A 27942-nucleotide genomic window follows, 5' to 3' on the forward strand; every position below is an offset into this window, starting at 1 on the left:
TATTGCCAGCCCTGGGGAGGCAGAAGGCAGTCCCATTCACATTCCTGAGCCCTCCACCCCCTTCCGGGTCCCAATTCTTTCCTTCCCCTGAAGCTGCCCCCAAATAAAACCTCCCGTTCTTTGAACAATGGTCTCTTTATTGGTTGAACTGCAGGGCTGGATGGGGGATTAAAGGCAAACACAAGGAATGCAGAGGCAACTTGTGGAGAGCCACGTGGAAGAGGCTCAAAATACTGGCTTCAAAGCCTCTCTGATTTTCCCTACCCTTCGCTGTGCTCTTCTTACCGAGCTGGTGTCTGCCTGCTCAAGTTCTCTGGTGAGGCGCTCTGCCTCAGCCCCATACGCTGACAGATAAATTTTCCCCTGGCTCTCGCAGAGATTATGGAGCGTACAACACACGGCCACCACAAGGGACATGTTGCCTTTGCTGAAATCAAGGCCGAATCAGGAGACTCCTGAGCCTTCCCTTTAAACGTCCAAATGCACGTTCGACCACCATCCTGCCCTCACTCAGCCTGTTGTTGAACTCCTCCAGGCTGGTGTCTGGGCCGCCCGTGTACAGGTTCAAGAGCCATGGGCAAGGTGCTCAAGGGTCAAGATGGGGAGGTGCACTCCACGTAGGGTCCCACGGCAGTTAGGGAGCCCCACCACAGCAAAGCCACGCACTATGGTGTCCACAGTTCCCAGAATCCCAACCCTCTGTAGCACAAGGGCATCGATCACCTGGGCTACTTGTGCAACAGCAGGCCCCACTGTAGATTTCCTTGCTCCGAACTGATTGGCCGCTGATCGGAAGCTGTCTGGCGCTGCACACTTCCAAGGGGCAATTGCCACACGCTTCTCAATAGCCAGAGTGGGTTTCACGGCGCCAGGACCGGCATTGCACTGTATCCAGAGGATTGAATGGTGGCTGTGCAGGTCCTCCATGCCACCCCCAGCTTTCTCCTAATCCTCTTCCTTTTAGTGGGCCTGGCGTGCACTGTCCAAGTGCTGCAGCATTGAACGTCCCACGACACACACATCAGCATCACAATGGCAGTGGCAAACCAGGCTCTGGGCTCATCTTCCTGACGACTGTGAAGACAAGGAGAGCCCCTAAAGGTGCGAGCGCACTGCTTCCCCTTTATCACACTGCAGGGCAGAGGGACGAGGTGAGTGTAATATGGGATGCTGGAGGCATGAGCCAATAGCCAGCCTCCGCACGGCTTTTGTCACAGCGGACACTATGAGCATAGCCCATCATGCAAAGCTACCCATGGTGCATTGCTCTCTGAGTCGATGGTAGGTTGCCTACACGGGATGCGCTGCTTCAGACTACATTTGATTTACCCCGTGGTGTGGACATGGACTTAGCAATATCGGGTGGTAAGAAATCAGCCTTGACTTGGAGTATAGTCGCACCCTCAGAGTCTTAATGTTTCAGTTTGACACCAAGAGTCGTACAGAGATGGCATCAAGGAAGGTCGACCACAAGAGATTTTAAAGATTTTGTGAAATCTCTGGAAACAATCAGGATTCGGTCTCAATTTGTAACAAATTTCAAGATCCAGTTTTTCTCAAGTGTCAGCTGATCCTTTATCCATAGACTAAATCTTGGAGCACAACATGAAAAGGAATCCTTATCCTACACATGTTCCAGCTGGCACCACGCATCTGAGAAATGTTTAACCACACGGCTGGAGAGAGCGGGTCGTTTCATGGCAGTATGGGCTACTTTACAGTAATTCTGTATAGGGTTAAATATCAATCTCCATCAATGAGTACACAGGAGAAGGGGAGATGAGCTATTACTAAAAGTTCAAAGGACTTTGTTCCTAGTTTCATAACTCTGATCATCTTTCATAGTCGTTACCACTGAGCGCTCCTATTGGCCAACTCCTTGCACCCACCTTTGCTGTGCAGAATATAAAAAGGGAGATGTCTGAAATACAAATAATCCCTGAACCATTGCTACACCCGACAATGGACCCGCTGGGAACAACCACTCTGTTCCTGGTCATTTGTGTCTCTTGCCTTCTCTTTCTCTTCACGTGGAGAAAGACGCCTGGAAGTGGGAAGCTGCCACCTGGGCCTGTTGCTTTACCCCTCATTGGAAACATGCTGCAGCTGAGAGAGAAGAGCTTGTCCCAGCATCTAGACGAGGTAAGGGTGTTCTCTTGCTGGGTGGGTAGCAGGCATTTAGCACAGCCTAGCTCAAGCCCAGCCTGGTGGCAGTGCCATGTTCACTGAAATGCCCGAGTTACTGCTTCACAAAACAATCAGCCTTGGACTGCAGATGTAAATGGTTTGGGATAATCCACTGCTTGTGTTACAGGTGAGTGTGTTATTCAGAGGTAACCCAGAGAGCCTCCACAGCAGCACTGCCCTGGGTAGAAGTTGTCGCTGGCTGGGCTCAGTGGTCTAGTGTGTTATGTAAGGAAATGGCAGACACAAGGCTTCAATTCTGGTCCTACCTCTTCCACAGACTCTAGGTGTGCCCTTGGGCATGTCACATAACCTCTCTGCCGTTGTTTCCCATCTGTGAAATTGCTCTATTGACATTTGCCTGGATCACAATAGGAAGGTTAGGCAGAGACTGCAGCTCAGCATAGAATCAGCTCACAAGACTGATTAAATGCAGACAGCATTTCTGTGGAGTTTGAAGTGTCATTTCTACAAAGCGCTCAAAATCTCTATTAAGAGCCCCATAATAATGCAGGTTGCTCTTCCAATTGGAACAGACAGAATTATTGTGGGATCAGGCAGAGAGGGACACATACATTGATAGGGGAAACCTGTATAATAACATGATGCACTGAGATGTCAGGCAGTCTCAGACCTCCAAGGCATGTCGGTGCCAAACTCTCCTGGAGAGTTGTGGCTGAAATGGCCAAGTCTGGGCAGTGATCAGTGGTCAGAATTGGGTAGTATTAGCTGAGTGACAGGAAAGTGTTTGTGTCATTTGATCTTCTCCCCCCCATTCTTACCCTTTAAGAATTGGGTCTAAGCTAACACACATTGGCCAATTTGTTCAATTCTTACAGCTCAGTAGAACGTACGGCTCGATTTTCACGATCTACTTGGGCTCCGAGCGGGTTGTGGTGCTCCATGGATATGAGGCGGTGAAGGAAGCTCTGGTCGATCTTGGGGACGAGTTCAGCAGAAGAGGAAAAATGCCACTATTTGAGACAGCTACCAAGGGAACAGGTATGTGTGGATGGAATAACATCTGCGTATAGGACTGATATTATTTGTTTGGCGAGAAAAGAGGCAGAGTTTTGTTAATACTAGTAAAAATCAGAGAGCATAGACACAAAATCTGTGACGCTGAAGTTGAAGCTGAACCTTTGGCTCAGGCATGTTTGGTTGTTTGCCAAACAAACAGACAGCGTCAGGCCTCCCTCCTTTCAGGCCTGTTCTCTACTCTTTTCCAGGTATTGGTTTCATCAATGGGGAGCCGTGGAAGCAGGTCCGGAGATTTCTCCTCACAACCCTGAGAGGATTTGGGATGGGGAAGAAAAGCATTGAGGAGCGGATCCAGGAGGAAACCCGTTTTCTGGTGGAAAGACTCAGAAACACGCACGGTGGGGATTGTTTCTTGTCCACTGAACACTGAGCAGAAAGACAACTCTTGTCTTTGCTTTTCATGATGTTATTTGTTTGGGTCTAACATCTTATAATGGAAGCCGTGAGCTGCCCCGACAGCACCCTATAGTGATGTCATAAGAAAGGATGGGTGAAAGGTGCCAGAGATAAACCCTTCCGGTTGCTGCTTTGTCACATTTGTCCCCTGTGATGTGACCAAAGCACAAACGCATGATGCTTGTCTAGAGTGTGTAGACACTGACACAGTGAGCTGCATTAGAGAGGGTTAGTTCCAGTGTGCTGGGTTCACAAGCCACCTATACCTATGGTTTGCTAATTCTCATTTTCTTCCCTGCTCCAAGTCTGACACACGCTTGGCACCAAATTTCTAGAGTGAAGGGCTCCGTGGGAACGTCTGTAACCCCGTGGACATAGGCAGGGCTTCATAAAGGATGCTCGTTCCCTTGTTGGATGATTTCATGTGCCCATCTTTTGTTATTTCATGTCTTTGGTCCAGGCGCGTTCCTGCCATCTCCATTTCAATGCCTGGGCCACCAGTTACTGCTTCCCCTTCCTCTAGGATTTTTCCCTCGTGACCTTTTCTCTCTCCATCTGACACTGAGCATCTATCTCCAGCAGCTGTTTGAGAACTTGGAGAGTAGGCGGGGGGTCTTCAAACATCCCCAGGTGTCAGCAAGGTAGAGCGAGAGCGACTCCACCTGGTGCTAGCTGGTGATGATGGTACTACCACACAAGTGATGGCCTAGCCACTGGGCAGCCCCCCTTGTGAATGGGTCTCAGGGCAGCTGAGCACTTGGCCAGTCCGCGTGCGACAGGGCCTGATGCTGTCATCCCCTGGATAGCTCTTCAAAACCACCCGGTGCGCCCAGCCTGGCTCTCCAGGGCTGGTTTCAAGGCTCTGGGATCCATCATCAGCCATTGCTACTGTAGTGGTGTCTGAGCACTCTGGATTCTTCCAAATCGCTGTGCCTTGGGGTAGCTGCCCACTTTGCCCCCACCTGTCTGCGCACCTGACTGAGCAGGATCCGTTCTGTGAAATTGGCTCCAGACCAGACAGGAGGGTATCGCTCAGACAGGGACTGATGGCCCTTTGTCAGACCAAAACGGGCCAGGCAGGGAGCCGCACAGCGCAAACACTGCAGCCGGATTGCCAAGGAAAAGGTGGGAAGTGCTGGTTTCATGGCGTGTGTGAGAGGAAATTGTGGGGACGGGCAGCCCTAACCCCCCTAAATCCGTTTCCGCAGGGCATATTGCTGTGAGACCCCCAGTATCCCAGTGCTGCTGCTGACTCTAGTGTGGAAGGAGAAGTCCTTTCTGTAAAACTGACTCCTTTTAGTTTTGGTTCCCTCCAGAGCGGTCCTTTGACCCCAGGCTCTTCCTCGCCCACGTTGTCTCCAACGTCATCTGCTCCATCGTCTTCGGGGACCGGTTTGACTATGAAGATAAGAACTTTGTTACTTTGATTAGCCTCATATTGGAGATTAGCAAACTCCAGCAATCTTCCCGGGCAGCGGTATGTTGAGGGATTTGTTCTGGTTTTATTGACTGTAATGGGGAGGGGATTTCGCATTCTTTCTTTAGTAATTTTCCCTAAAAATTGTTATATGACATTCCCCATAATGGTCCCGTTCTTCTCATTGGGCTGCTGCTACTATCAGACTGACCTTCCAGCTTCTTTCTCGGGGATGTTTAATTTCCCTCACAAAACAAGTCGTCAGCCAGAATTCGATTTGCTCAAGGATGTTCTGTGACAACACAATTGGGACAAATCAGGGAAATCTCCAGTCAATACCGTGATACCAACGCCAGTCTTAATTCACATGCCCTAGCGCTTTTGAAATGTGCTATGTGAATGTAATCGCATTCTCCATCTCCAAAGCCAACTTCCTTTCGCTTCCATTTCATACCCACCCCGTAAGCGCGCCCCCTTTTTCTGAGAGCCTCCCCAAATGCACAGTGAAAGGCCAAATATTCTGCCGATGTGATTCAGATAAAATTGATGAAGATACAATAGCAGACAGTCTGGCCCTGCATCTTCCGCTTCAGGAAGTTGAATGCATATTTTCCTTTTAGAGTTTATAATGGAGGATTGCTACCTAAGAAAATCTGTGGCAGGAGGGAAGGCTAGGCATTTCCGTAGGTTTTTTCTTCAGGAGAAGAATGTGTGATTTGTTGGAAAAAATGGAGTATGTCTTAGGTGACATAACTAAACCTCAGTGCAGTTTTCTGGGGAATTTGTATCTGTATTATACAGTCTTAGTTTGAACTTGCAATGTTCTGTTGAATTTTGATTTTGATTAGAAGGCTCCCTAAAAGTATTTAATTGTATGGCTGTACTTGTGTCATTGGGGTGACAAGTGAGACTGTCCTTGTCTCTTGAGTCCAGATAAATCAACCCATGTTTTTTTTTTTCAATCTTTATAGCTGTACAATTTTTTCCCAACGCTCATGGATTATGTTCCTGGACCTCACCAAAGGCTATTTGAAATTTTTGAGGAGTTAAGAAGATTTGTTGGGGAGAGAGTGAAAGTACATAAAGCGTCGCTGGATCCCAGTTCCCCTCGGGACTTCATTGATGCTTTCCTCATCAAAATCGATGAGGTGAGTGAGGGCAGCAGCTCTTTCCCAGCAGTGTGGTAAGGATGTTAAATATTGGTAAATTGACTAGTCAGGTAGTGGATGAAATTTCCGTTGTCTACTCAACTGGTCGATAGGCACTTCCGCATTCCTGCTCTGAAATGTACAAGAGCCGCTGCTGGGGATCTTTTACATTTCAAAGGAGGAATTCGGTACTCTGTGTGCAGCCCAGAGCCAGCTGACTCCGGGCTGGCATGAGGGCATGCCTGCTTTGAAATGTACAAGAGTCCCCCTCTGACACTTGGCTCCCTGCTCCACTGCCAATTCCTCTTCCCCCCTCCTCCTTTGCTGCCTCTATCAACTGGGCTGTCCGATAACATCCTTATACTTGGTGGGGGCTGAACATCTCATGGGGATACATTTGTTTAATAATCATAGACTCATAGAACCATAGCACTGGAAGAGACCTCAGAAGGTCATCAAGTCCAGCCCCCTGCTCTAGGCAGGACCAATCCCAACTAAATCAACCTGGTTAGGGCTGTGTCAAGCCAAGACTTAAACACCTCTAGGGATGGAGACTCCACTACTTCCCTAGGTAACCCATTCCAGTGCTTCACCACCCTCCTAGTGAAATAGTTTTTCCTAATATCCAACCTGGACCTCTCCCACCACAACTTGAGACCATTGCTCCTTGTTCTGCCATTTGTCACTACTGAGAACAGCCTCTCTCCAGCCTCTTTGGAACCTCCCTTCAGGAAGTTGAAGGCTGCTATCAAATCCCCCCTCACTCTTCGCTTCCGCAGACTAAACAGACCCAAGTCCCTCAGCCTCTCCTCATAAGTCATATGCTCCAGCCCCCTAATCATTTTTGTTGCCCTCTGCTGGACCCTCTCCAATGAATCCACATCCTTTTTGTAGTAGGGGGCCCAGAAATGCACACAATACTCCAGATGTGGCCTCACCAGAGCCGAATAAAGGGGAATAATGACATCTCTGGATCTGCTGGCAATGCTCCTCTTAATGCAACCTAATATGCCATTAGCCTTCTTGGCTACAAGGGCACACTGTTGACTCATATCCAGCTTCTCATCCACTGTAACCCCTAGGTCTCTCTGCAGAACTACTAATTAACTGGTTGGTCCCCAGCTTGTAACTATGCTTGGGATTCTTCCGTCCCAACTGCAGGACTCTACACTTGTCCTTGTTGAACCTCATCAGATTTCTTGTGGCCCAATCCTCCAATTTGTCTAAGTCACTCTGGACCCTATCTCTGCCCTTAAGCGTATCTACCTCTCCCCCCAGCTTAGTGTCATTTGCAAACTTGCTGAGGGTGCAATCCATCCCTTCATCCAGGTCATTAATAAATATATTGAACAAAATCGGTCCTAGAACCGAACCTTGGGGCACTTCGCTAGAAACCAACTGCCATCCTGACATCGAGCCGTTGATCACTACCCGCTGGGCCTGGCCTGGCCTCCTAACCATCTTTCTATCCATCTTACCATCCATTTATCCAATCCACATTCCCTTAACTTGCTGGCATGAATATTGTGGGAAACCGTATCAAAAGCCTTGCTAAAGTCAAAGTATATAACATCCACTGACTTTCCCATGTCCTCAGAGCCAGTTACCTAATCATAAAAGCTAATCAGATTGGTCAGGCACGACTTGCCCTTTGTGAATCCATGCTGACTATTCCTAATCACTTTCCTCTCATCCAAGTGCCTCAAAATGGATTCCTTAAGGATCCCTTCCATGATTTTTCCAGGAACCAAGGTAAGACTGACCGGCCTATAGTTCCCTGGATCGTCCTTCTTCCCTTTTTTATAATGACAGCAGTTTGGTCACCTGTTGAGTAGAAGATGTTTATTTTATGGCCTGGTAAGACTATTTCTTACAACTTTACATTCAAACCTGAAACGCTTTCCCCAAATTGTTTTTCAGGAGCAAAAGAATGGCGACTCAATATTTACAGAAAAAAGTATGCTAGAAAGTACAGTTGAGTTATTTTTTGCTGGAACAGTGAGCGTCAGCCACACCCTATGCTTTGGACTCCTGGTTCTTCTGAAATACCCAGAAATAGAAGGTAACAATACACACGTGCTCTCAGTCGCAACTTTTAAAGTGATAATTAGAAAATATTATAATAGGAAAACCATGATAGCCAATCTATCAGTGCAAAGACACTAGAAGGTGTCTTTCCAGTAGATACACAGATGTTACCACCATTTTTCAATGCCAGGTGTGTTTCTTTTCCTGGTAAGTTAATCGGCCATTGGAAATAAATTCTTGACCATTGTTATTTCTTTATACAGTGCCTTCGATATTTCTGTATAACAAGAGAAAACACACTTCAATTCAAGATACTAAGGATGTAAAGTTTCAAAACACTAAACAAATTTAACAACACAATTTGCATTTACAGATGACTGATCTTAAAGCCTTTTTTTGCCCCTTGGACCTGTTTTGTTTTATAGTACAATGGCCCTGTTTACAACAATAAGATCTATATTGACAATGTAACAACACTATACATCTTACATTGCCCTCTATACACGGTCTTTTTCAAGGGCATTCTCAAATACGAAAGAAGTGAGCAAAGAGTCCTGTTCTAAGAGTAGCAATCTGGCCAAATCACTTCACTCTGAGAATTGGGGGAAAAAAGTCTCAGGTGTCAATAGATTTATTTAGGAAAGAACACATTATAATTTTGGGGTTGAGAAGCAGTAAAATAACGACCTCAGCTTTCCATTGGGAGCAACCGGAATGTCAAAGGGAATCACTGAAAGAAAGCCGCTGAGCTTTGTGGGGGAGACGTGAGAAATGCCTGGAGCAAGAAATGGATACACAGTGTGTCCCCTTCAGCCACCAGATCACCTGGCAGTGAGCCATGTTGCTATCACATGGTGGTAGTTCATTGGTTAAGGGAAGTGAGTGGAAGATGGGTCGGGGGGTTTCCTGCCCCAGGCCCCTGCAGGCAGGAGTTCTCATCTGAAGAACCCCATTGCAACGCGCAGTCTTGTGCCTGTATTGACCATCTGAGCAAAGGGCCCCAGGGCTGAATGAGCCGTTGGGAGTGAATTCCTCTCTCAGATCCAGACCAGAGTTGATGCTCCCAGGCAGGGGCGGCTCGTGAAGTGGAGGCAGTCTCGGCTGACACTGGCCAGGCTGTGCCAGCTCTGAGAGTAACAGGCAAGCTGCAGGTGGAGTGGACTGGCAAAGTCATCGCATCTTCCGAAGTTATCAGCTTGCCGGTGTCAAGATTGTGGAACTCAAAGCTCGGCCAGTGCTCGAGACTCTGCCCAGAGCAGAGGGGGGTGACACAGCGGAGGGCAAATCTGTAGGAATTTACCGTTACTGTTAAACCTCACTCATCTGGTTACAGCGAAAGTTCACGAAGAGATTGACCGTGTGATTGGCCGAAGCCGAAGCCCTGGCATGGCGGATCGAAGCCAGATGCCCTACACAGATGCCGTGGTACATGAAATCCAGAGATTCCTTGCACTTGCGCCTATAGGTTTCCCACATGCTGTGGCTAGAGATGTTCATCTCAAGGAGTACGTGATTCCCAAGGTCAGTTCCGAATGCCTGCGTGTTAAAGGTCAAGTTGGTTTACTCTTCTCTCTGTTTAATTTCAAATTATTCCTTCAACGTGATTGGTGCGGTGGGTGTGTTTACTGATTTATCAGTCATGGTCCAGGTGTTGTTGAGTCCCTCTCAGTCTCTACCTAAAGAAGAACAGAAGTTGGAAGTGTTCAGGTTTTCCAAAGCAAGCAACAAAAAAAACTCCTCCAATTCAAAGTTATGATATTTTTAATAGATTCAAACTTACACATTTGGTCAACTCTTTTAGAACTCTTTGGTGAAATTTCTCTGTACCTGTTGCTTTCAAAATGTCTAACTTCAGAAGCTTCACGCATTCTATAGTAGTGTGCATAGATACAAGGCCAGAGGAGACCACTGTGATCATCTACTTTGATTTTCTTTCCAGGAAGGAAGGCTCATAGGCCTTTCTCAGACTAATTCCTTTAATGCAGCTTCTCTCCCATATGCGGGGTATGTTGCTGATTTAACTAATCTGGCTACAGCTACTCAAGAGAGAGCTCTTGGAGTCATTGTGGATAGTTCTCTGAAAATATCCCTCTGTGCAGCAGCAGTCAATAAGCAAACAGAATGTCAGGAATCATTAACTAAGGGATAGAGACTAAGACAGAGAATATCTTATTGCCTCAGTATGTGGCCATGGTTCGCCCACATTTAAAATACTCTGTATAGATGTAGCCGCCTCATCTAAAAAGAATATATTGACTTTGGAAAATGTTTTTAAAAAGTAACATGATGAGGGGTTTGGAATGGGTAATGAGATTAAAAAGACTGGGACTTAACAGTTTAGTAAAGAGTTGACTAAGGCAGGATATGATAGAGGTCTGTGCAATTATGACTTGTGCGGAAAAAGAGAATAAGGAAAAGTTATTTACCTAGTCCCACAGCATAAGTACTAGGGCTCACCAAATGAAATTAATTGGTAGCAGGTTGAAAACAAACACAGCGCGCAGTCAACCTGAAGAACAAGTTGCTAGGGGATGTTGTGAAGACCAGGAGTTTAACAGGGTTCAAAAAAGAACTAGATAGATTAATGGAAATCAGGACCATCATGTTAGACCAGGTGGGAATGGGTGACAGGAAAGGGATTTCTTGATCATTCCTCCTTCTGTTCATTCCCCGTGGGGCACCTGGCATTGGCCATGGTCGGAAGACAGATACTGGGCTAGATGAACCTTTTGTCTGGCTCAGTGTGGCTGTTCTTATGTTCTTAGGTCAGATACACTGAGTAATAGGAGAAAATTATCTCCTCTATCTTACGGCACTTTACACAGAGACTGTACTATCGCCATCCCCAATTTACAAACGCAGTAACAAGGGATCTGAGACTGAAAATGACCTGTCCAAAGTCACCCCGTGTATCCCATCTCTGTCAGTGAGTAGTGTCAAGGTGGACTGCACTTCAGTGGAATTCGCTCTGCTCATGAGATGTTATTTCTGCTTTGTTTGAAAGCATGAAGTTGAGGGGATTCACAAAAATGAAGAAAAACAAAGATCAGTCCAACAGTCAAGTGAATTTTGGAGGTTTCTCTCTTTTGGCGAATTTCCACCTTAAGTCTTTTTTCTGCTTTTGCTAATTCAGGGCACCACGATATTCCCTGTACTGAAGTCAGTTCTATATGACAGCAGGGAATTTCCAAACCCAGAGCAATTCAACCCGGGACACTTCCTGGACGAAAATGGTGCCTTTAAGAAAAGCGATTTCTTCATGCCGTTTTCTGCAGGTAAAAGAAGCTGCTTTTGTTTCAGATCCCGGCCTGTCTCCTAACTTTCCCTGGTTGTTCTCAGACTGGTTTGTGCGCAGTGTTTTGGGTGGCTCATGAGGAAGGATCTGTCACACTAGCAAAGCAACTATCAGTCTTTGCACCACTCTCTCTTCCTGCTTATTGGTCTGAAGGGAGTGTTTGGACTAGGCATACACTCCCTTTGCTTCACGTCACCTGAAAACTTCTGGTCTTGCTTTGTGTGGTGTCTGTCTGGTGTAAATTAATCCATGGTGAAAGGTGCAGACAAAGCTAACATCGAAGGAAATACCAAATCTAGAGGAGCCAGTTGCGTAGTCATGTGGGACCATGTAAATATCGACTATCCCTCACTGGCGTTGGTCAGCCTCTTCTTAAAACCTTCCAGTGACGGGAATTCCACAGCCTCCATGGCATGTCCTAGAGCTTGACTAACCCTATTTTTAATTTTCCTCTCTAATCTCTAATCTAAATCTCCCTGATTGCAGAGTAAACCCATTAATTCTTGTCCTACCATCAGGAGGAAAAGGAAAACAATTAATTCCCATCCTCTTATAGCAGCCCTTAGGCTATCTGAAGTCTCTTTACTGTATCCCTGGTCTGTCATCGTATCTGATGACCACACTGGTCCGGGGATCAGCTTTTGTAAACCTTCGAGCATGATTCATTTTGTTGTGTTACTCTGAAATCTCTCCAATGTATCCACGATTCCTATAGCGAGGAGCTCAGAATGGGACAGGCTGCTCCAGTGGAGACATCACCAGTGCTGAGCAGAGCAGGAGAATGCCCTGCCGTGCCTTCCGTAACCCACGCCCGCTAATACATCCCAGAATGTTATTAGCCTATTCTGCAACTACATCACACTACATTCCTACTTTGAGGAAGTTTTTTTGACAATTGACAGTTCAACCATCTAATGGTAATTTCATCTAGTCCACATGCCCCTGGTTTGTAGAGGCCTCTCTCTGATAGATCACTGAGCCTGTTGTAGAAATCTTTTGGTCTGAATTGGCTTGATTTGTTCTTCACAAATCCACACTGGCTTGGCTTTTCCTCATCAATCCTTTATCACCTACATGCTTTGAATTGGATTTAGTTAGTTTTGGTGTCTTTCTAGGCTGACTGGTTACACTTGCTCTGATCTTCTTTCAAACCTTCAACATCTCTTAGGGAACGGCCATTATCTTCAATCTCTGTGTGCATCTAACCTTAACCCGGAGCTGTTGCTTCCATAACAACTGTATTTAAAATGTGCTGCAAAGAAAGATCTCCTGCCTCAACTCAAAATTCCGTTTCCTTGCAGGGAAACGGATCTGCTTGGGAGAGGGCCTGGCTCGCATGGAGCTCTTTTTGATACTCACGGCGATTTTACAGAACTTCACCCTGAAACCCGTTGTTGAACCCAAAGATATTGATATTATTCCAGCAACATCATCTGTGAGCAATCATCCAAAACCATATGCGCTCCGTGTTCTTTGTCGGTAAAGGTTACCTCAGTACAAGGGAAGTGCTTGTGGTAGGCACAGAAATGCAGTGTCTATACACAGCAGAGGTAGATGCACCATTGAATGCTGGGGTTGTGTTGGCCTCACCTCTTCCCTTCTCTACCCCCCAAGCTAGCAGAAATTCTTACTATGGTTCATGCAGGATCCAGGGTGGCTGGGAAGGCTTTATCTGCTTTTTGGCTTCCTGGGTGCCTTGGACTTCCCGTAGCCGTACTAGTGAACCTGGTGAGCGGTGCCCCAGAACCTGCATGGAATATAAAAGCTCAAGTTCACTCAGTCACTTCCAGCTGCTGCACTTTTCTCCAGCAGGAGATGCCGGATCACGCCCAACCCCGCCCTCTGGAGAGCCCAGGTGCTGTGCTGCTTCCTTTGCAGGTTCCTTCCACTCCTCCCTACAGAGCTCCCTAGCCACTGGGCCCCTCACCGATCCTCTCTCTCTGCATGGCTGCTGGGCACCCCTTCTAGCTGCTAAGAAAGCTGAATAACAAGCCAGGAGGATAAGGGGGAAGCAGTAGATGTGCTGTACTTAGACATAAGAAAAGCACCTAATACAGTCGCGCATGATCTTCTTAATAATAAACAAGGGCAATACAGTGTCAGTGGGGCCTAATATAACGTTGTTACATAACCGGTTGGATAACCACTCTGAATGAGTCATTATCAAAGATTCACAGCCATGCTGGAAGGGCATAATGAGTGGAGTTGTGCAAGGATCAATTTTGGGACCGGTTCTGATCAATAGCTTCATCAGCCACTTAGATGACGGCATAGAGAGAACGCTTAGAAAGTCTGCAGATGATCCCAACCCAGCAGGTGTTGCAAGTGCTCTGGAGGACAAGATCATAGTTCAAAATGATCTGGACAAACTGGAGAAATGGTCTGAGGTAAATAGGTAAAGATCAATAAAGAGAAAGGCAAAGTGCTCCGCTTAGGAAGGAACAGTCAGTTGCACACACACAGAATGGGAAGCGACTGTCTAGGAAGGAGTCCTGCAGAAAGGGATCTAGGGGTCAGAGTGGACCACAGGTATGAGCCAACAGTGTGATACTGTTGCCAAAAAAGGAAACATTCGTGGATGCCTTAACAGGAGCGTTGTGAGCAAGACATGAGAGGTGATTCTTCCGCTCTGCTCTGTGCTGAGTTGGCCTCAATGGGAGTCAGATTCCAGCCATTTTCTTCCTCTCAGGGTGCAAATTCCCGGGAAAGGGGAGGCCTGACACCCTGTTTTACTGTGTGAAGAAAGGACAGAGATTCCCGGTTAGCTGTACGTGCTGCTTGCCTTTATGCGCCCCCAGGATCAATGAAGGGCCATTGTGTAATGCCGGGAAGTCAAAATCAATCAGGAACCTGCTGAGCCTCTACTGCATGAGCAAAAGGCCAGCGGGCTCCCAGCTAAGGCTGTAGGGCAGACTCATCACTCTCTCTGTAAGTGTTCTCAGTGCACTAGACCCAAAGAACCTGGCACTGGCATTTCTAATGCCCAAGTATAGCGCTCTTCATGAGCTACATTTTACATCACCAGTGTTCACAAACCCACCTGGCACCCGATGGAAAATCTGCTCCATCTCTTTTACAAAGGAATTGCACAAGTGTTGTTTGTTTCAAATGTGATTTGCTTTTGGTGAGGGATTTGTCTGGAACGGGGGGCAGGACAGGGGAAGAGAGGAGGGAGACAGTGGGGAAGGGAAAGGGAGGGGGCCTGGGCAGAGCAAGGGTGGAGTCTGGGTGGGGCCATGTGCAGAAAACACCTGCTGCGGCGTTAGCCAGGCTCCACAGGCGGCAGCTTCCCCCACTGCCCATGCTGAACAACCTGGGCTTGGGCATGAATCTGACTGTCGTTGATTCTGGACTCGAGTCCTCGGTGACAGAAATGAGCTCGTTGTCTTGAATCAGATAATTGCTGGATTTTTATATAACGGTGATTTAAAAAATAAAGTATATTATCAAAACTAACCGTCCATTGACTCGCAAAGCCACGTGCCGTGATCGTGGGGTGTCCTCAGACAGGCGCAGGTGGGAACAGACGCTGTGTGAGTTCTCAGGTCAACTTTGGTGCAGTTGACAATTATGGAAACTTTGTCATTGACCAAAATTTGGTAACAGTGTCTGGCCCTTGAGCGCGAATTGCCCAATGAAAATAAATCGTGGTGATACAGCACTTGGGGCTCGACATCTTGCTTTGATAGGCAGAGTTCCTGTGGCTTGGCTAGAACTAGAGTTCTCCCTGCCTGGCTCATTCATGCCATTTAAAGGAAGCGCAGTGTTAACACAGGGTCTGAATGGAGGACCCAAACCTCCCGTTCGCATGCCCAACCCTTCTCTGCAGCCCCCCACTCTCATTTGGCAGCCAGGGTGAGTTTGCAGTACGCTATGATGCATTAGAACTAATGATGCCTATGTTTTTATTTTAATTCTGTAGCTTCCTTTGATCTGTCTGTTTTCACTTGCAAACACTTAAATCCTATGGTTTTACTTAATACGGTCACTTTTGTGTACTATCAAGCCCAGTGTAAATAATTATTACCTGTGGGTGCAATTGGTGCGCATATTCTCTCTTTCATTGAGAAAGTGGCCAAGCGTCCTTTGAACTTTCTTTGTGTAAATTTGTTACTCCGAGAAAGACGGATTAGTTTGGGGCTTCGATCCTTTTTGAGGGGTGGGTTCCTGGGTGATGTGTCCTAGAGCTGCCTATTCCCAGAGCTGAACAGGTCCAGTGTGTCTATTGCCAGCGCTGGGGAGGCAGAAGGCAGTCCCATTCACGTTCCTGAGCCCTCCTCCCCCTTCTGGTTCCTAATTCTTTCCTTCCCCTGCTGCTGCCCCCAAATAAAACCTCCCGTTCTTTGAACAATGGTCTCTTTATTGGTTGAACTGCAGGGCTGGGTGGGGGATGAAAGGCAAACACAAGGAATGCAGGGGCAACTTGTGGAGAGCCACGTGGAAGAGGCTCAAAATACTGGCTTCAAAGCCTCTCTGATTTTCCCTACCCTTCGCTGTGCTCTTCTTACCGAGCTGGTGTCTGCCTGCTCAAGTTCTCTGGTGAGGCGCTCTGCCTCAGCCCCATACACTGACAGATAAATTTTCCCCTGGCTCTCTCAGAGATTATGGAGCGTACAACACCCTGCCACCACAAGGGACATGTTGCCTTTGCTGAAATCAAGGCCGAATCAGGAGACTCCTGAGCCTTCCCTTTAAACGTCCAAATGCACGTTCGACCACCATCCTGCCCTCACTCAGCCTGTTGTTGAACTCCTCCAGGCTGGTGTCTGGGCCGCCCGTGTACAGGTTCAAGAGCCATGGGCAAGGTGCTCAAGGGTGAAGATGGGGAGGTGCGCTCCACCTAGGGTGCCATGGCAGTTAGGGAGCCCCACCACAGCAAAGCCACGCACTATGGTGTCCACAGTTCCCAGAATCCCAACCCTCTGTAGCACAAGGGCATCGATCACCTGGGCTACTTGTGCAACAGCAGGCCCCACTGTAGATTTCCTTGCTCCGAACTGATTGGCCGCTGATCGGAAGCTGTCTGGCGCTGCACGCTTCCAAGGGGCAATTGCCACACGCTTCTCCATAGCCAGAGTGGGTTTCACAGCACCAGGACCGGCATTGCACTGTGTCCAGAGGATTGAATGGTGGCTGTGCAGGTCCTCCATGCCACCCTCAACTTTCTCCTAATCCTCTTCCTGTTAAAGGGCCTGGCGTGCACTGTCCAAGTGCTGCAGCATTGAACGTCCCACGACACACACATCAGCATCACAATGGCTGTGGCAAACCAGGCTCTGGGCTCATCTTCCTGACGACTGTGAAGACAAGGAGAGCCCCTAAAGGTGCGAGCACACTGCTTCCCCTTTATCACACTGCAGGGCGGAGGGACGAGGTGAGTGTATTATGGGATGCTGGAGGCATGAGCCAATAGCCAGCCACCGCACAGTTTTGTTGACAGCGGACACTATGAGCATAGCCCAGCATGCAAAGCTACCCATGGTGCATTGCTCTCTGAGTCGATGGTCGGTTGCCTACACGGGATGCGCTGCTTCAGACTACATTTGATTTACCCCGTGGTGTGGACATGGACTTAGCAATATCGGGTGGTAAGAAATCAGCCTTGACTTGGAGTATAGTCGCACCCTCAGAGTCTTAATGTTTCAGTTTGACACCAAGAGTCGTACAGAGATGGCATCCAGGAAGGTCGACCACAAGAGATTTTAAAGATTTTGTGAAATCTCTGGAAACAATCAGGATTCGGTCTCAATTTGTAACAAATTTCAAGATCCAGTTTTTCTCAAGTGTCAGCTGATCCTTTATCCATAGATTAAATCTTGGAGCACAACATGAAAAGGAATCCTTATCCTACACATGTTCCAGCTGGCACCACGCATCTGAGAAATGTTTAACCACACGGCTGGAGAGAGCGGGTCGTTTCATGGCAGTATGGGCTACTTTACAGTAATTCTGTATAGGGTTAAATATCAATCTCCATCAATGAGTACACAGGAGAAGGGGAGATGAGCTATTACTAAAAGTTCAAAGGACTTTGTTCCTAGTTTCATAACTCTGATCATCTTTCTTAGTCGTTAGCACTGAGCCTCCTATTGGCCAACTCCTTGCACCCACCTTTGCTGTGCAGAATATAAAAAGGGAGATGTCTGAAATACAAGTAATCCGTTAGCCCCCTGAACCATTGCTACATCCAACAATGGACCCGCTGGGAACAACCACTGTGTTCCTGGTCATTTGTGTCTTTTGCCTTCTCTTCCTCTTCACGTGGAGAAAGACGCCTGGAAGTGGGAAGCTGCCACCTGGGCCTGTTGCTTTTCCCCTCATCGGGAACATGCTGCAGCGGAGAGAAAAGAGCTTGTCAGAGCATCTAGAGGAGGTAAGGGTGTTCTCTTGCTGGGTGGGTAGCAGGCATTTAGCACAGCCTAGCTCAAGCCCAGCCTGGTGGCAGTGCCATGTTCGCTGAAATGCCCGAGTTACTGCTTCACAAAACAATCAGCCTTGGATTGCAGATGTAAATGGTTTGGGATAATCCACTGCTTGTGTTACAGGTGAGTGTGTTATTCAGAGGTAACCCAGAGTGCCTCAACAGCGGCACTGCCCTGGGTAGAAGTTGTCGCTGGCTGGGCTCAGTGGTCTAGTGTGTTATGTAAGGAAATGGCAGACACAAGGCTTCAATTCTGGTCCTACCTTTTCCACAGACTCCAGGTGTGCCCTTGGGCATGTCACATAACCTCTTTGCCGTTGTTTCCCATCTGTAAAATTGCTCTATTGACATTTGCCTGGATCACAATAGGAAGGTTAGGCAGAGACTGCAGCTCAGCATAGAACCAGCTCACAAGACTGATTAAATGCTGGCAGCATTTCTGTGGAGTTTGAAGTGTCATTTCTACAAAGCGCTCAAAATCTCTATTAAGAGCCCCATAATAATGCAGGTTGCTCTTCCAATTGGAACAGACAGAATTACTGTGGGATCAGGCAGAGAGGGACACATACATAGATAGGGAAACCTGTATAACAACATGATGCACTGAGATGTCAGGCAGTCCCAGACCTCCAAGGCATGTCGGTGCCAAACTCTCCTTGAAAACAGTGAAGTGACGCTCCTAAATACCCTGGGCAGTGATCAGTGGTCAGAATTGGGTAGTATTAGCTGAGTGGCAGGAAAGTGCTTGTGTCATTTGATCTTCTCCCCCCCCCATTCTTACCCTTTAAGGAGTGGGTCTAAGTTAACACACATTGGCCTTTTTGTTCAATTCTTACAGCTCAGTAGAACGTACGGCTCGATTTTCACGATCTACTTGGGCTCCGAGCGGGTTGTGGTGCTGCATGGATATGAGGCAGTGAAGGAAGCTCTGGTCGATCTTGGGGACGAGTTCAGCGGAAGAGGGAAAATACCACTATTTGAGAAAGCTACCAAGGGAGCAAGTACGTGTGGATGGAATAACATCTGCATATAGGACTGATATTATTTGTTTGGCGAGTAAAGTGCCAGAGTTTTGTTAATAATAATAAAAGTCGGAGAGCATAGACACAAAATCTGTGACGCTGAAGTTGAAGCTGAACCTTTGGCTCAGGCATGTTTGGTTGTTTGTCAAACAGACAGACAGGCAGTCGGGTCTCCCTCCTTTCAGGCCTGTTCTCTACTCTTTTCCAGGTATTGGTTTCACCAATGGGGAGCCGTGGAAGCAGCTCCGGCGATTTGCCCTTATGACCCTGAGAGACTTTGGGATGGGGAAGAAAAGCATTGAGGAGCGGATCCAGGAGGAAACCCGTTTTCTGGTGGAAAGACTCAGAAACACGCACGGTGGGGATTGTTTCTTGTCCACTGAACACTGAGCAGAAAGACAACTCTTGTCTTTGCTTTTCATGATGTTGTTAGCTTGGTTCAACCATCTCATAACTGAAGCCGTGAGCTGTCCAGACAGAGGCCGGTAGTGATGTCAAGTAAAAGGATGGGTGAAATGTGCCAGAGATGACCCTTTCCGGTTGTTGCTTTTTCACATTTGTCCCTTGTGATGTGTGACCAATGATCAAAGGGATGATGCTTGTCTAGAGTGTGTACACAGTTATCTGTAATATAGAGGGTTAGTTCCAGTGTGCTGGGTTCACAAGCCACCTATTCCTATGGTTTGCTAATTCTCATTTTCTTCCCTGCTCCAAGTCTGACACATGCTTGACACCAAATTTATAGAAATTATAGAAATTAATTATAGAAATTTCTAGAGCGAAGGGCCCTATGGGAATGTTTGAAACTCCTGTGGACATATGCAGGGCCAAAATGGGCCAGGCAGGGAGCAGCACAGCAAACACACTGCAGCCGGATTGCCAAGGAAAAGGTGGGAAGTGCTGGTTTCATGGCGTGTGTGAGGGGAAAGTGTGGGGACGGGCAGCCCTAACCCGCCTATGTCCCTCTCCCCAGGGCATATTGCTGTGAGCCCCCCAGTATCCCAGTGCTGCCACTGATTCTAGTGTGGAAGGAGAAGGCCTTTCTGTAAAACTGACTCCTTTTAGTTTTGGTTCCCTCCAGAGCGGTCCTTTGACCCCAGCCTCCTCCTCACCCACGTCGTCTCCAACGTCATCTGCTCCATCGTCTTCGGGGACCGGTTTGACTATGAAGATAAGAACTTTGTTACTTTGATTAGCCTCATATTGGAGATTAGCAAACTCCAGCAATCTTCCCGGGCAGCGGTATGTTGAGGGATTTGTTCTGGTTTTATTGACTGTAATGGGAAGGGGATTTAGCAATCTTTCTTTATTAATTTTCCCTAAAAATTGTTATATGACATTCCCCATAATGGTCCCCTTCTTCTCATTGGGCTGCTGTTACTACCAGACTGACCTTCCCATTTCTTTCTCGGCGATGTTTAATTTCCCTCACAAAACAAGTCATTAGCCAGAATTCGATTTGCTCAAGGATGTTCTAACACAACACAATTGGGACAAATCAGGGAAATCTCCAGTCAATACAGTGATACCAACGCCAGTCGTAATTCACATGCCCTAGCGCTTTTGAAATGTGCTATGTCAATGTAATCGCATTCCCCATCTCCAAAGCCAACTTCCTTTCGCTTCCATTTCATACCCACCCCGTAAGCGTGCTCCCCTTTTCTGAGAGCCTCCCCAAATGCACGGTGAAAGGCCAAACGTTCTGCTGATGTGATTCAGATAAAATTAATGAAGATACAATAACAGACAATCTGGCCCTGCAACTTCCGCTTCAGGAAGTGGAATGCATATTTTCCTTTTAGAGTTCATAATGGTGGATTGCTACCTAAGAAAATCTGTGGCAGGAACGAAGGCTAGGCATTTCCGTGGGTTTTTTCTTCAGGAGAAGAATGTGTGATTTGTTGGAAAAAATGGAGTATGTCTTAGGTGACATAACTAAACCTCGGTGCAGTTTTTCTGGGGAATTTGTATCTGTATTATACAGTCTTAGTTTGAACTTGCAATGTTCTGTTGAATTTTGATTTTGATTAAAAGGCTCCCTAAAAGTATTTAATTGTATGGCTGTAGTTGTGTCTTTGGGGCGACTAGTGATACTATCCTTGTCTCTTGAGTCCAGATAAATCAACCTATGTTTTTTTTTTTAAAATCTTTATAGCTGTACAATTTTTTCCCAACACTCATGGATTACGTTCCTGGACCTCACCAAAGGCTATTTAAATTATTTGATGAGTTCAGAAGCTTTGTTGGGGAGAGAGTGAACACACATAAAGCGTCTCTGGATCCCAATTGCCCTCGGGACTTCATCGATGCTTTCCTCATCAAAATCGATGAGGTGAGTGAGGGCAGCAGCTCTTTCCCAGCACTGCGGTAAGGATGTTAAATGTTGGTAAATTGACTCGTCAGGTAGTGGATGAAATTTCCGTCGTCTACTCAACTAGTCGATAGGCACTTCCGCATTCCTGCTTTGAAATGTACAAGAGCCGCTGCTGGGGATCTTGTACATTTCAAAGGAGGAATTCGGTACTCTCTGTGCAGCCCAGAGCCAGCTGACTCCGGGCTGGCATGAGAGTGTGCCTGCTTTGAAATGTACAAGAGTTCCCCTCTGACATTAGGCTCCCTGCCCCACTGCCAATTTGAAATGCAGCGCAGAGCAAGGTTCTGCTGGTGACTCCCCAGCGGATTCCGGTCTCCCCGCAGCATTTCAGCAGATGCCCGGGTTCCACAGCGCCACTTTGAAGTACCCTCTTCCCCCCTCCTCCTTTGCTGGCTCTATCGACTGGGCTATCCGATAACATCCGTACGCTTGGTGGGGGCTGAACATCTCCCGGGGCTACATTTGTTTAATATTGACCTGGGGCATGGGTGTTGAGACGCCCGAAGGGAAGAAACGGTTTGTACTGAAGGAAAGTACGCTATTCTGCTCTGTTCTCCTGCTTCCTATGAAGTAAAAAAAAATCAGCTGTTATATTGAAAAGGCCCAAGTACTGCAGTAATGCCGCTGTAATCTGTGGTGCCATGGGCCATTTATTTAAGGTTTTATAATGACAGCAGTTTGGTCACCTGTTAGGTAGAAGATGATTATTTTATGGCCTGATAAGAATATTTCTTATAGCTTTACATTCAAACCTGAAACACCTTCCCCAAATTGTTTTTCAGGGGCAAAAGAATGGCGACACAATATTTACAGAAGAAAGGATGCTACAAAGTACAGTTGGATTATTTTTCGCTGGAACAGTGAGCGTCAGCCACACCCTATGCTTTGGACTCCTGGTTCTTCTGAAATTCCCAGAAATAGAAGGTAACAACACACACGTGATTTCAGCCGCAGATCCAGAGAACATTTGGGATATGTGTGGGAGGGAACAGCTTTAACCATGATCTCAACAGCTATTTCGGCACATGAGAACTCTGAGGCTATGTCTACACTGGCGTAATTTTGCGCTAGAGCTATGCAAATGAGGCTAAGAGTGGAATATTGCCGAGCCTCATTTGCATATTTACTGATCCGGAATTTTGCGGAAGAGGGGGGTGACACAGTGGAGGGCAAATCTGTAGGAATTTACCGTTACTGTTAAACCTCACTCATCTGGTTACAGCGAAAGTTCACGAAGAGATTGACCGTGTGATTGGCCGAAGCCGAAGCCCCGGCATGGCAGATCGAAGCAAGATGCCCTACACAGATGCCGTGGTACATGAAATCCAGAGATTCCTTGCACTTGCGCCTATAGGTGTCCCGCGCGCTGTGACTAGAGATGTTCATCTCAAGCAGTACATGATTCCCAAGGTCAGTTCCGAATGTGTGCGTGTTAAGGGTCAAGTTGGTTTACTCTTCTCTCTGTTTAATTTCAAATTATTCCTTCAACATGATTGGTGCGGTGGGTTTGTTTACTGATTTATCTGTCATGGTCCAGGTGTTGTTGAGTCCCTCTCAGTCTCTACGTAAAGAAGAACAGACGTTGGAAGTGTTCAGGTTTTCCAAAGAAAGCAACAAAAAAAAACCCCTCCCAAACTCTCCACTGTGATCATCTACTTTGATTTCCTTTGTAGGAAGGAAGGCTCATAGACCTTCCTCTGACTAATTCCTTTAATGCAGCTTCTCTCTCATTTGTGGGGTATGTTGCTGATTTAACTAATCTAGCTACAACTACTCAAGAGAGAGATCTTGGAGTCATTCTCTGAAAATGATAGTTCTCTGAAAATATCCCTCTGTGCAGCAGCAGTCAATAAGCAAACAGAATGTCAGGAATCATTAACTAAGGGATAGAGACTAAGACAGAGAATATCTTATTTCCTCTGTATGTTACCATAGTGCGCACACATCTTGAATACTGCATTTAGATGTAGCCGCCTCATCTAAACAGAATATATTGACTTTGGAAAATGTTTTTAAAAAGGTAACATGATGAGGGGTTTGGAGATTAAAAAGACTGGGACTTTCCAGTTTAGTAAAGAGTTGACTAAGGCAGGATATGATAGAGGTCTATACAATTATGACTTGTGCGGAAAAGAGAATAAGGAAAAGTTATTTACCTAGTCCCACAGCATAAGTACTAGGGCTCACCACATGAAATTAATTGGTAGCAGGTTGAAAACAAACACACAGCGCGCAGTCAACCTGAAGAACAAGTTGCTAGGGGATGTTGTGAAGACCAGGAGTTTAACAGGGTTCAAAAAAGAACTAGATAGATTCATGGAAATCAGGACCATCAGTGCCTTTAGACCAGGTGGGAATGGGTGACAGGAAAGGGATTTCTTGATCATTCCTCCTTCTGTTCATTCCCCGTGGGGCACCTGGCATTGGCCATGGTCGGAAGACAGATACTGGGCTAGATGAACCTTTTGTCTGGCTCAGTGTGGCTGTTCTTATGTTCTTAGGTCAGATACACTGAGTAATAGGAAAAAATTATCTCCTCTATGTTACGGCACTTTACACAGAGACTGTACTATGGTTATTCCCAATTTACAAACGCAGTAACAAGGGATCTGAGACTGAAAATGACCTGTCCAAAGTCACCCCGTGTATCCCATCTCTGTCAGTGAGTAGTGTCAAGGGAGGACTGCACTTCCGTGGTATTCGCTCTCCTCATGAGATGTTATTTCTGCTTTGCTTGAAAGCATGAAGATCAGTCCCACAGTCAAGTGAATTTTGGAGGCTTCTCTCTTATGGTGAGTTTCCACCTTAAGTCTTTTTTTCTGCTTTTGCTAATTCAGGGCACCACGATATTCCCTGTACTGAAGTCAGTTCTATATGACAGCAGGGAATTTCCAAACCCAGAGCAATTCAACCCGGGACACTTCCTGGACGAAAATGGTGCCTTTAAGAAAAGCGATTTCTTCATGCCGTTTTCTGCAGGTAAAAGAAGCTGCTTTTGTTTCAGATCCCAGCCTGTCTCCTAACTTTCCCTGGTCGTTCTCAGACTGGTTTGTGCACAGTGTTTTGGGTGGCTCATGAGGAAGGATCTGTCACACTAGCAAAGCAGCTATCAGTCTTTGCACCACTGTCTCTTCCTGCTTATTGGTCTGAAGGGAGTGTTTGGACTAGGCATACACTCCCTTCGCTTCACGTCACCTGAAAACTTCTAGTCTTGCTTTGTGTGGTGTCTGTCTGGTGTAAATTAATCCGTGGTGAAAGGTGCAGACAAAGCTAACATCGAAGGGAATACCAAATCTAGAGTAGCCAGTTGTGTAGTCATGTGGGACCATGTAAATATCGACCATCCCTCACTGGTGTTTGTCAGCCTCTTCTTAAAACCTTCCAGTGACGGGAATTCCACAGCCTCCTTGGCAAGCCTGTTCTAGAGGTTGTCTAGCCCTATTTTTAATTTTCCTCTCTAATCTCTAACCTAAATCTCCCCGATTGCAGAGTAAACTCATTAATTCTTGTCCTACCGTCAGGGGGAAAAGGAGAACAATTAATTCCCATCCTCTTATAGCAGCCCTTAGGCTATCTGAAGTCTCTTTACTGTATCCCTGGTCTGTCATCGTGTCTGATGACCACACTGGTCTGGGGATCAGCTGTAAACCTTCGAGCATGATTCATTTTGTTGTGTTACTCTGAAATCTCTCCAATGTATCCATGATTCCTATAGCGAGGAGCTCAGAATGGGACAGGCTGCTCCAGTGGAGACCTCACCAGTGCTGAGCAGAGCAGGAGAATGCCCTGCCGTGTCTTGCATAACCCACGCCCGCTAATACATCCCAGAATGTTATTAGCCTATTCTGCAACTACATCACATGCTTTATGTCTATTTAATGTGTGATCCACCCCTTAAACTCTTCCAGCAGTACCACTGCTTTGCCGCTAGGGCCCATGGAATAGTTGTGCAAATATGAGACTCACACTGAATTCTGTTAACCGAGTCATTCATGAAAATATCAACCACTCTGCAACAAACTGTAAATAGCTACTTTTTCAACAATTGAAAGGTCAATCATCGAATAGTAACTTCATCTAGACCACATTCCCCTAGTTTGTAGGGGCCTCTCTCAGCTAGGCTGCTAACCCTGTTGTAGAAGTCCTTTGGTCTGAATTGGCTTGATTTGTTCTTCACAAATCCACACCGGCTTGGCTATTCCTCATCAATCTTTTATCACGTACATACCTTGAATTGGATTTAGTTAGTTTTGGTGTCTTTCTAGGCTGACTGGTTACAGTTGCTCTGATCTTCTTTCAAACCTTCAAGATCTCTGAGGGAACGGCCAGTATCTTCAATCTCTGTGTGCATCTAAACTTAACCCGGAGCTGTGGCTTCCATAACAACTGTATTTAAAATGTGCTGCAAAGAAAGATCTCCTGCCTCAACTCAAAATTCCGTTTCCTTGCAGGGAAACGGATTTGCTTGGGAGAAGGCCTGGCTCGCATGGAGCTCTTTTTGATACTCACGGCGATTTTACAGAACTTCACCCTGAAACCCGTTGTTGAACCCAAAGATATTGATATTATTCCAGCAACATCATCTCTGGGCAATCATCCAAAACCACATGAGCTCCATGTACTTTGTCGGTAAAGGTTACCTCAGTACACGGGGAGTGCATCTGGAAGGCATAGAAATGCAGTGTCTGTTCACAGCAGAGGTAGATGCACCACTGAATGCTGAGGTCATGTTGGCCTCACCTCTTCCCTTCCCAATCCTCCACGCTTGCAGAAATTTGTATTATAGTTCATGCCGGTTCCAGGGTGGCTGGGAAGGCTTTATCTGGTTTTTTGGCTCCCTCGGTGCCTTGAACTTCCCGTAGCCGTACCTGTGAACCTGGGGAGCCCCAGAACCTGCATGGAATATAAAAGCTCAAGTTCACTCAGTCACTTCCAGCTGCTGCACTTTTCTCCAGCAGGAGATGCCGGAACACGCCCAACCCCGCCCTCTGGAGAGCCCAGGTGCTGTGCTGCTTCCTTTGCAGGTTCCTTCCCCTCCTCCCTACAGAGCTCCCTAGCCACTGGGCCCCTCACCGATCCTCTCTCTCTGCATGGCTGCTGGGCACCCCTCCCAGCTGCTAAGGAAGCTAAATTGTCTGAATAACAAGCCTTGAGGATAAGGGGGAAGCAGTAGATGTGCTGTACTTAGACATAAGAAAAGCACCTAATACAGTCGCGCATGATCTTCTTAATAATAAACTAGGGCAATACAGTGTCAATGGGGGTACCATAAGGTGGTTGCTTAACCGGTTGGATAACCACTCTTAGTGAGTCGTTATCAATGATTCGCAGCCATGCTGGAAGGGCATAATGAGTGGGGTTGTGCAAGGATCAGTTTTGGGACCGGTTCTGCTCAATAGCTTCATCAACCACTTAGGTGATAGCATAGAGAGAACGTTTAGAAAGTTTGCAGATGATCCCAACCTAGAGAGATAGCAAGTGCTCTGGAAGACAGGGTCATAATACAAAATGATCTGGACAAACTGGAGAAATGGTCTGAGGTAAATAGGTAAAGATCAATAAAGAGAAAGGCAAAGTGCTCAACTTAGGAAGGAACAGTCAGTTGCACACGTACAGGATGGGAAGCGACTGTCTAGGAAGGAGTCCTGCAGAAAGGGATCTAGGGGTCAGAGTGGACCACAGGTATGAGCCAACAGTGTGATACTGTTGCAAAAAAAGGAAATGGATGCCTTAACAGGAGCGTTGTGAGCAAGACATGAGAGGTGATTCCTTCGCTCTGCTCTGTGCTGAGTTGGCCTCAACGGGAGTCAGATTCCAGCCGTTTTCTTCCTCTCAGGGTGCAAATTCCCGGGAAAGGGGAGGCCTGACACCTTGTTTTACTGTGTGAAGAAAGGACAGAGATTCCCAGTTAGCTGTACGTGCTGCTTGCCTTTATGCGCCCCCAGGATCAATGAAGGGCCATTGTGCAGGCTGCCTGTGTAATGCCGGGAAGTCAAAATCAATCAGGAACCTGCTGAGCCTCTACTACATGAGCAAAAGGCCAGCGGGCTCCCAGCTAAGGCTCTAGGGCAGACTCATCACTCTCTCTGTAAGTGTTCTCAGTGCACTAGACCCAAACAACCTGGCACTGGCATTTCTAATGCCCAAGTATAGCGCTCTTCATGAGCTACATTTTACATCACCAGTGTTCACAAACCCACCTGGCACCCGATGGAAAACCTGCTCCATTTCTTTTACAAAGGAATTGCACAAGTGTTGTTTTTTTCAAATGTGATTTGCTTTGGGTCAGGGATTTGTCTGGAATGGGGGGCAGGACAGGGGAAGAGAGGAGGGAGACAGTGGGGAGGGGGAAGGGAGAGGGCCTTTGCAGAGCAAGGGTGGAGTCTGGGTGGGGCCATGTGCAGAAAACACCTGCTGCGGCGTTAGCCAGGCTCCACAGGCGGCAGCTTCCCCCACTGCCCATGCTGAACGACCTGGGCTTGGGCATGAATCTGACTGTCGTTGATTCTGGACTCAAGTCCTCGGTGACAGAAATGAGTTCATTGTCTTGAATCAGATAATTGCTGGATTTTTATATAACGGTGATTTTAAAAATAAAGTATAATATCAAAACTAA

General features: G+C 46.9%; 1 protein-coding gene across 3 annotated transcripts; it reads left to right on the plus strand.

Annotated features, from left to right (window-relative positions):
* The first annotated feature begins 1128 nt into the window (after window positions 1–1128).
* LOC102446785 (cytochrome P450 2H2-like) lies at window positions 1129–27942 on the plus strand. 3 transcript variants are annotated; one of them, XM_075916757.1, is made up of 9 exons: window positions 1129–2142; window positions 18769–18931; window positions 19161–19310; window positions 20034–20194; window positions 21108–21284; window positions 22109–22250; window positions 22549–22736; window positions 24164–24305; window positions 25778–27942. In XM_075916757.1, the coding sequence occupies exons 1-9, from the start codon at window positions 1918–1920 to the stop codon at window positions 25957–25959; spliced, it is 1530 nt and encodes a 509-aa protein (XP_075772872.1). In that variant the 5' UTR covers window positions 1129–1917; the 3' UTR covers window positions 25960–27942. The 3 variants fall into 3 exon arrangements, with proteins under 3 accessions (XP_075772872.1, XP_075772871.1, XP_075772873.1); XM_075916756.1 differs by lacking the exons at window positions 18769–18931; window positions 19161–19310; window positions 20034–20194; ... (3 more) ...; window positions 24164–24305; window positions 25778–27942 and adding exons at window positions 3024–3186; window positions 3414–3563; window positions 4938–5098; ... (3 more) ...; window positions 11348–11489; window positions 12811–14965 and having other exon boundaries at window positions 1913–2142; XM_075916758.1 differs by lacking the exon at window positions 1129–2142 and adding an exon at window positions 16618–17882.

Source organism: Pelodiscus sinensis, unplaced genomic scaffold, assembly GCF_049634645.1.
Source record: "Pelodiscus sinensis isolate JC-2024 unplaced genomic scaffold, ASM4963464v1 ctg234, whole genome shotgun sequence".
NCBI classification, from domain to species: domain Eukaryota; kingdom Metazoa; phylum Chordata; order Testudines; family Trionychidae; genus Pelodiscus; species Pelodiscus sinensis.